Genomic DNA, 8,627 nt, shown 5'->3' with positions numbered 1-8,627 from the left:
CTACCAGAGCCCGACACGTGTTCTTCGGTGATGGCCACTGCGGTAACAAGCGCCGTACAAGTAGCTACCGGACGAATTCGCGTGTGTGACTGTACCAAGTACTACTACTAACCTAGGCTCGATACCAGCCACCCCAGCCATGATAGTGGCCAGGACAGCCCATATATACTTGATACGCGTCCCAACAACTACTGAGTAGACTGGTCACGAGCCTAGTACGTTTAATCACCATACTTCAATGTTCAGACGTTCAGAAACACTCACAGTTTCCTCAAAAACTGCAGTGCTACGGATCAAGCTACCTGTCTGACGATGTGCTAATGACGTGGTCCAAGGACACGGCCATCGCGTCCGAGAAACATTCCCATTGATCGACGCTCCGTTATATCAAGGAAAATATATTTGTACAATCTGGATTGCTCTTGATAGAGATGATGTTCTGAAGGAAGGGTTATCAACGACGCTCCGCAGGAGATGTACGTCTTCCGCACTGCGCAAGCAAAGCCTTGAGAAGAGGAGAGGTCTGCCAGCTTCCGACCAGTGCTTGCATACGAGGCTGGGCGCGGCAAGCCCACGCTTCAAGCGATGATATTCGTCCCACGAGGACTCCGACTCGAGAACAGTATATCTCTGAATCTTGATTCCGTCGGGAGGGCTGAGGTAATCGAGAATGCGGGATAGCAACTCGGGAGGGAGATCAGCTCCTGAGATATGAGGCGTCTTTGACGAAAGGGATGAGAGAGTGGGCGGCGCTTTGTTGGACACACACAGACGCTCAAGAAGTTATGACTCTTGTGTGTTTGGATTAACCAAAACTCGTGTTATCGAAGGAGAGTACAGTGTCCGAAGCATTGGCACTATAGGTTCGATCCACATCCGCTCTGATTTTTCCTCTCCTAAAGGCGCCCAGCGCCACAAAGTCCTCCGCCTAATTCGGTGGTAGCCTTCACCCGTCTTCTTCACCAACATTACAGACCTGCCCTTGTCTTCCCGTTCTCCACTTCGAAAAACTTATGAGCGAATACTGGGTGTCACATAAAAAGTACTTTTGCAAGTACTGCGACATCTACATCGCAGATGACAAGCCATCGCGGACTCAACATGAAACCGGCCTGCGGCATAAGGGCAATGTCGAGCGATTTGTGCGGGGGCTGTACAAGGCTGGAGAGAAGCGAAAGCAGGATTCTGAAGAGGAGAGACGAGAGATGGCTCGCATCGAACGAGTGAGCCCTCACCGAAGCCCTGGGAAGGCTGTGCAGCGACTAACATACCAACAGGCAGCTGCGGCGTCGTACGCGCAAGATGTCAGCTCTGGTCTGGTCAAACCCGGCAGTAGTAGCGTCGCATCTGCAAAACAAACCCAAGCAGGCCCAAGTAAACCTTCTGCGAGACCCTCTGACCCATACGCGAACTACACGACCGCTGCGTCACTAGGCTACGCGGACCCCGATGAGGAAAGGCGGAGGGCAGAAGCAGAGAGGCGAAGGAATCAAGGAGTCGTTGGCGCATGGGAGGTTATTGCTGTAGAGGAGCCTGTGTCTGCTGGAGAAGCTGAAGAAGCTGGAGAAGAGCAAGAGGAAGCAGGAGGTCGTGAGGATGGTGGGGAGGGCGGTACCCCTCCAGTGCCTGCGCAGCCTAGTCTAAAGCGCGAAGCGGAAGCGCCTCCGGATGACGACGACGCTCGCCAGTTCAAATTTCGTCGAAAGAAGCTAGACACTGGCTTCGGCGAGATATACGACCCAGGGCTCATACCTGTTAAGCTCAAGGCGAAGAAAGAAGAGCTGGCAGAGTCAACTCTGAAGATGGAGGAATCCCTCGCACCCGTTCGACTTGCACCCTCTGTCTCGAACCCTAACGCCACAGCCATGCCAAAGTGGTCCGCGAGAGGTTGGTCAAAGCCTGGGGAGGCAAAGGAGGCAAAGGAGGCAAAACAGTACGAAGTGCTGCTTGCAGCCGAGCCGCCAATCTTGCCTAATGCTGCCGAATCCGCTGCGGTTAACGAAAATACGACGGCATCAGATGCGCAAGAGACCACGCAGGTCACAGACGACCCACCTGCGGAGAATAAAGAGCCGGAGGTTAAAGGAGAAGAAGCGTTCGAGGTCAAGAAGGAATCGGAGACCATTACTTCCATGGCGCCACCGAGCTTGTTCAAGAAACGTAAGGCACCTTTGGCGTCAGCTGGAAGTCGGGGAAGGGGGCTGTGAGCAGGTGGTATACTTTCTCCGCACCGTGTGGTCGTTACGGAGCTGACGGTTGGAAAATCTGACGTGGTACAAGCATCCGACGACAAGCTGAGGCGCATGAGCGAGATTATGTCGGCGTCGAAGCACCGGCGGTGGATGATGCTGCCGCAATACTACTTTACTCAATGATGCCAGTTTGTTGGGAGGCGTATTATACATTGTTCGGTGCGCGCCGCCGTCTACTGCTGACGCTTTAATTGGGGAATTTAGTAAGCGATCTGACTTCAAAGCTTCACAAGCATCCCACCCGCGGGACTAGTGGTTTTGGGATTGCTGAGACCTCGAGGGCGTTCATAGAAGCGGTATAGCTGAAGCTAGATGCCGTAGCCGCGCGAAGTACATGAATGTCCGAGAGCAGAATCGGGCATTCGGGAGTGTTGTGTGTCGAGGGTGCTCTGGCTGTAGCACGAAGCTATGGCGTCTCGGTTGGCATAATGAGCTTGAATTTATTTGCAGGAACACGATACAAATACACAGCGGAGTAGCTATGCTACATGTCTATAAGTACAGCCGAGGACATAGTAATAAGGTATTGGTATCGAGGCGGCGCAGCCGATTGGTATCAAGTCCATGTAAGATCCGTATCGAAAGAACCACGTCTAGATGGCCGCTCTACGCACGACGTTCACGCAAGCCACAACAGTGTCCCACAGCTCGTTCGCTGCTGAGCTGGCGCCAGTTTTCTCCCTCGCAGCATGGGAAGGGGTCGGGACGGTGACGCCCTGCTCGATGAAAGACATCGGGGTGAACACCGACGAGACGAATAATTTGAGGAATCCTGCCCCTGCGCTGACGTCGTCGCCGAGACTGAACGACAACGCCTCCGAGTCGAGGGTTCCAGAGCCGATGACCATGTGCGAGTGCTTGCGCAGCGGCGGCCGGGGGTCGGAAGGGTCGGGGTGGTAGACCATACTGATGCTGTACCCTGCGGAGTCCATGCTCACGAGGTACGGCCAGAGATCGTGGTCAGAGTAGTTGTGGAGCACAACGGAGTAGACGGAGTTTTTGTCGTCGTCGACAATCTGTGCGCGGCCATCCACAAGCAGGTTACCACTGACACGCGTCCAGGTGGTCGGGTCCAAGCGGTAGAGCTCCATCGTGACCAGACCGAGCATCGGCCGCTCGGGGTTCTTGCGATGGAGGTGGAGGTGGAAGCGCGCCGCCGACTCAATAGTGCGGAGGTCCGCACCAGAGTCACTGCTAGGGAGGTGGATGATACGACGGCAGTTGGCAGCGATCATCGAGTCATGCCGCTCGACGAGCATCTCGCGCTTCCGGAGGGTGACGGAGACATCGGCATGGGCGGCGTTCCTGACGCGAACAATGTTCACGCCAGTTCTAGACTGATTGATCGAAGACGTGGAAGATGTCTGCAGGGGAAGAGTGCGGCGGAGACGGCAGCGTCGGAAGATGGAGAAGAGGGAGCGGCGGAGGTGGACGCGGAAAGGAACGCGATTGTTCCATCTGGTGACGCGTGCCCAGCCCTGAAAGGCGCGGGGCTTCGATTGCGACTTGGTGCGTGCGAGGCACCAAGTGGGGTGGACCTCTGTCGCAACGTAAGAGGCGAGAGTAGGGTTGAGGGAGCCCATGTAATTGTGCGCATGCAGCGAGAACTCTGTGCCTTCCACGATGCCGTGAATGGCGCCCGCATCGATGCGCAGGTTGTCGTAATCATGCATGTCGATGGAGACAAGTCGTGGATCGGTCTGGAAAGGTATGCCGTCGAATAGGAGACGTTCCTTGTTGCGGCCTACGACAACCGGCTTGTGGCCCTCCATACGTTCTTCGACGAGCTCGAGGAATTCGGTGCAGGGAAGCGCGTGGAGAGGCTCGCTGTCCTTGACAGACAGCAAGGCGTGGGTGAAGAGCCCGCCGCCTTTACCAGCAGAAGCGCACTCGCCAGGGCGAGCCGCGGCGAAAAGGACATGTGTGTCGCCGTCTCTACGAGCGAACCCTCGGTAGAGATCAGCGGAAGTTGAGCCAGCAAGAGCACTCCTCCAAAGCCCACTGTAGAGGTCATCCGGCATGGCCTTCATAGTAGGTGTGTAGCGGACATTGCGCCTGTTTCGAGCATCTGTTGGTGAGAAACAACAGTCAAGGATGACGGTGATGTTGTTGCCCTTGATATCAGCGAGGTCCCGAAGCATGGCGTGGAAAGAGCGGTCGGAGATACCAGCAACCCGTCCTTCGGGGGCCTTACTATCGTGGTCGTAGGGGCAGAGGACTTCGACATCCTTCATGCCGTCATTGTACCAGCCTCGTGGAGAAGGGATTGATCCGCCGTGACCGGCGAAATAAATGACAATAGCATCATCCTTCTCGATAACAGGATTATTGACGAGGTGATCCATGAATTTGTCTTCAATCGCGCGCTTCGTAGCCTGTGCGTCGGCTAGAAGGCAAATGTGCTCCCGAGGAACATGCAGGTCCTGCGTGAGCCAGCGTCTCATTGACTGCGCGTCATCGACACAGGCCTCGAGGTCCCAGATGTTGCCGCTCTTATATTTGTCAATGCCTCAGAGTTGGAAGGTGAGCTGTCGAGCATGCGTGACGAACAGACTGGAAACTCACCAATAAGCAAGGCAAAGAGTCTAGTCGCCATAGTGCATAAAAAGAGATGAAGAATAGTGCTAGTAGACGTCGTACGACGTGGTGGGCAGCTTGTGCTGCCAGGGAATGCAGAGGTGTTGAGTGTTCGGAACCGACTGTAATGCTGCCTTTATAGCGTTCAAATATAACTGCAGGCGTTTGTTGAAGGCTATGACGACGCAGCAAAACGAGGTTGTCGGAACATCGGCATCAACGAAGACATTGATGTAAGGCAAGTCACCCTGTAAGAAACCTGCAAGTATACGATGCGTGCGCATAGGACACCGCAAGGGGCAACGTACTATGCACGCGAGTCCACAAAAGTGGACACTACCGCCCGAAGATCATACGTATAGGGTACAGGGAAAAGCCATAGTCCGGTCATAGTCGCGTCCTGGCCAGTCGCATCGTCATGACGGGAATGTGAGGAGGCGACGAGGACTTCGATTGGTACTCAGCTAGCTTGTTCAGGAAGCCGCACTGCCACAGGTTGAGGTCCGGTGCCGTTACCTATGAAGTCCCCTTTCCAGACATTTACCCGCAAGCGATGACGGCTGCGAGAAGGGTCTTGCTCGCTGCGCGAGGACGTTCATAAAACATCCCGCACGAACGTTGCCAGGTGTTCGGGAAAGAGCGCAGTCAGCGCTATGCACGGGAGTACCTGTAATTCTTCAGGTTTGAATATGAGCGATGAGTAGGCTATACTGCAGCAAGTAAACAATAGATCAAGGTACCCATCTTTGTTAATTTGCTGAATCTAGCAACATGGATGTTGCGGGCAAAGCAGTAAACTGCACCCGGCTAGGTCGAGCGCTTTGCGCCACGCGGGCGTCTAAAGACGCCGTGCAGGCTACGCCTATGTGGTCGCCCACTCACGCTTGCTCTCGACTTCCATCACGCTTGCCATCTGGTAGCCGTCCTCCTCATCCTCCAGATACCCATTCGGAACTTCTCTTTTTATTCTTGGACTTGTCTGTATAATAGAAAAGGCACGTACTGAGATCACAGAAGTTCTGAGAGACATAACCGACCAGACTTTCAGCCTCATACTGTACAAAATGAACTATATCTGTCAGCAATGTAAACAGCCCTTGCAAGTATGGCATTCATTTCGTTACAAAGAGCATGCGTCTAAATGCAGGCTTAGCTAGACCAGTCCTTGGTGGATCTATCGCCGTCAGCGTACGACATGATCGCCGCGTCGCTACCTCCTGCCTCCACGCCCACCGCGCGCAATGTTTCGAGAGCAGATAAGCTCGCACAGCTCCCCTCTCCAACCTCTGTCAAGGCAGCGTGGCAGCGTGCTGCGCAGAGCCCGTCGTCTTCCTCGCCATTATCTCCACGAAAGGCCTCCCAGCGCACGCCGGCATTGCCTAATGAGTCCTTTGTGCTCCTGCAGGACTCGGTTGTCCGCAAAATCCCCTCGCCTGCTCCGTCGCCTTCTCACACTAAGAAGCCGTCAACCTCAAAATCTCGGCAAAACACGCTACCTGCACACCCACAAACAGCTGCCCCAGAGGAGGTGACGCACCCAAACCCTTCGCCCCTCTCGCATCACCTCCGATCGACTCTGCGGCTCTTCAACCTTCTTTCTAGCCGAACAGAGGTTGATCATCCCCTTTGCTCAGAATGCACGCAGAGCCTTCTCGAGATGCTTGGTAAGCAACTCGAAGAGACGAAGAAGGAGCGAGACGGCTACATTGCGTTCGAAAAAGAGGTGCGGAAAGAGAAGGAGCGAGAGCGAGAGGGACCTAGCAAGGCAGAAGTGGACTCTAAGATTGAGAAGCTTAAGGAGGAAGAACGGCTTGCCATTGACCAGCTCAAAGCCGCGGAGAAGGAGCGGATGCAGCTCGAGGACGAATTGCGGGCCCTAGAGCTGGAAGAGAAGGCCCTAGAGGAGGAGGAAGCTGAGTAAGCGTGCTATTACGAATTCGAGCTGTCACTAAAGACTGCGGTAGGTTCTGGCGAGCGCACAACGCGCATCTGCTCAAGTCCGCGGAGCAGGCTGCGCAGCTCGCGTCTCTGCGTGCTGCGTACGCGGCGGACTCGGCGACGCTCGACAAGCTCGAACGCACGAATGTCTACAACGATGCGTTTTGCATTGGACACGATGGTGTTTTCGGTACCATCAATGGTCTCCGACTGGGTCGGGTACCTGGAGTACCTGTGGGTTGCTTCCATTGTCTGGGCCGCCAGTCATCTGACTCTCGCAGGTTGAGTGGGCGGAGATTAACGCGGCATGGGGCCAAACATTGCTTCTGCTCTACACCATCGCAAGGAAATTAGACTATACTTTCGAAGGGTAAGTTCGAAGAGTTTCGGGCGCGCTCTGACATCAATATTGACTTTTTGGCAGATATCGATTGATCCCTATGGGCTCCTTCTCTCGCATAGAGCGGACGACTCCAACAGATAAGGCGACGTACGAGTTATACGGTTCAGGTGATTTACACTTGGGTCGGCTCTTGCATAACCGCCGCTTCGACTTTGCCATGGTAGCGTTCTTGGACTGCTTGAAGCAATTGATAGATTATGTGAAGTCGCAAGATCCACATGTTGACTTTCCGCACCAGTACGTCTTTCACCCTCGCCTGCGTGAGAGACACGTGCTCACTATGATTCACTCTCGCGCAGGATCGTCAAAGACAAAATAGGTGAAGCTTCGGTGAAGCTCCAGTTCAGTCAGGAAGAGGCATGGACACGCGCATTGCGACATGTGTTGCTCGCACTCAAGATACTGCTCAAGTGGACGACGAACGGCAGCAACGGCTGAGCGGCGCGCCTCTAAACGAGCGACGATCTCGCGGCCCAGGACTTCGCGCTCCCATGAGCTACCCTTCAGGCACGCCACTCTGTGCGCGACGCATGTACTTGGATCTTCCCCGGATCCGTTTGTCGACCCCGACAACATTCCCTCACGAGTAGCTACCGCTGTCCGCCTGCAAGCCCTATTGTCTGCCAATGCGATGTGTAGTTAACGTTTATTTCGAGCCAAAAAGAGTAATGCTCTTGATAGCTTGATCCGGGACGTGAGCAATGATGACACATTTAGCCCAAACAGCGTGCTGGTGCTGAAGTGCTTGAAACACTGTCTTAGACATTTTGCAGGTCGTGGTGGCTAACAGTGCTGCGTCTGAGATCGAGGAACTGGGGTCTTCACCATTGCGGCCGGGGTCTTCGGGTCAGGACGTCGGGGAGTATTGTGGTTTCGGTATTTTCTCGTCAATGACGCTCTCACATGTATATTATCTTTCTCTAGGGGGAAGGCGTCCGCGAGTGTGTGTGAACTCTGGCCGTTCTCGCACCGCCCAAATATTGTGTTACCTAGTCCGCGTATGTATGGCAGGCGCGGTGGCCACCAGGGTGACCTGCCCGACAGGCGCTGGTCACCCGTTCGCACACGCCGCTGGTGACCTCACAGCCTGGGTCGTACACCGTCCGCACACCCTGTACCTGTACCGTCCGCAGAAGGCAATTCCCCCCTTTGGCCCAACGCACGCCGACGTCGCGCCTGCGACTGCCTCCGTCACCGACATCCGCCTCGATCACAGCCGCGCGGGCGGCACATTGCTGGTGTTGCGACCGGGAGAGCATCGCGGCTGGCACGGCACATAGGAGGCATTCGGCGGCGTGGCTGGCGCGACCTGATAGCGAGGTGAGTCTCCTCGCGCTCCTGTTCCTCACTCTTTGACTCTCGCGCGCCGCCGCCATGAACAGGTCCTACGACGCGTACTGGCAGCACAGCCTCGTGCCGCTGCCATCCCTCTCCTCCCACAACCTGCCCACCCTCTG

The 8,627-nt window shown here is 55.2% G+C and overlaps 4 protein-coding genes across 4 annotated transcripts in view; 3 read left to right on the top strand and 1 right to left on the bottom strand.

Annotated features, from left to right (window-relative positions):
- Nucleotides 1-833: 833 nt before the first annotated feature.
- Nucleotides 834-2,610, top strand: PHACADRAFT_210366 (uncharacterized protein). The gene is made up of 2 exons (XM_007397194.1): nucleotides 834-1,223; nucleotides 1,278-2,610. The coding sequence occupies exons 1-2, from the start codon at nucleotides 1,014-1,016 to the stop codon at nucleotides 2,205-2,207; spliced, it is 1,140 nt and encodes a 379-aa protein (XP_007397256.1). The 5' UTR covers nucleotides 834-1,013; the 3' UTR covers nucleotides 2,208-2,610.
- Nucleotides 2,611-2,674: 64 nt separating this feature from the next.
- PHACADRAFT_258508 (uncharacterized protein) lies at nucleotides 2,675-5,316 on the bottom strand. Its single transcript, XM_007397193.1, has 3 exons — nucleotides 5,138-5,316; nucleotides 4,818-5,077; nucleotides 2,675-4,761 (listed from the first exon to the last, which is right to left on the bottom strand). Exons 2-3 carry the CDS (start codon nucleotides 4,846-4,848, stop codon nucleotides 2,846-2,848), a joined length of 1,947 nt encoding a protein of 648 aa, XP_007397255.1. The 5' UTR covers nucleotides 4,849-5,077; nucleotides 5,138-5,316; the 3' UTR covers nucleotides 2,675-2,845.
- Nucleotides 5,317-6,011: 695 nt separating this feature from the next.
- On the top strand, nucleotides 6,012-7,814 carry PHACADRAFT_258506 (uncharacterized protein). The gene is made up of 5 exons (XM_007397192.1): nucleotides 6,012-6,746; nucleotides 6,794-7,001; nucleotides 7,049-7,137; nucleotides 7,192-7,407; nucleotides 7,470-7,814. The coding sequence occupies exons 1-5, from the start codon at nucleotides 6,025-6,027 to the stop codon at nucleotides 7,606-7,608; spliced, it is 1,374 nt and encodes a 457-aa protein (XP_007397254.1). The 5' UTR covers nucleotides 6,012-6,024; the 3' UTR covers nucleotides 7,609-7,814.
- A 360-nt stretch (nucleotides 7,815-8,174) lies between these two features.
- The window catches only part of PHACADRAFT_196996 (uncharacterized protein), a gene marked incomplete at both ends in the record, with an annotated part of 1,604 nt that continues 1,151 nt past the window's right edge, over nucleotides 8,175-8,627 (top strand). Inside the window, one exon of the mRNA XM_007397191.1 lies at nucleotides 8,175-8,408. Within this exon, the coding sequence (XP_007397253.1) occupies nucleotides 8,175-8,408 (234 nt within the window). The remainder of the gene's footprint in view (nucleotides 8,409-8,627) is intronic.

Source organism: Phanerochaete carnosa, assembly GCF_000300595.1.
Source record: "Phanerochaete carnosa HHB-10118-sp unplaced genomic scaffold PHACAscaffold_6, whole genome shotgun sequence".
Lineage (NCBI taxonomy): Eukaryota > Fungi > Basidiomycota > Agaricomycetes > Polyporales > Phanerochaetaceae > Phanerochaete > Phanerochaete carnosa.
This window is presented reverse-complemented; position numbering and strand designations above follow the sequence as displayed.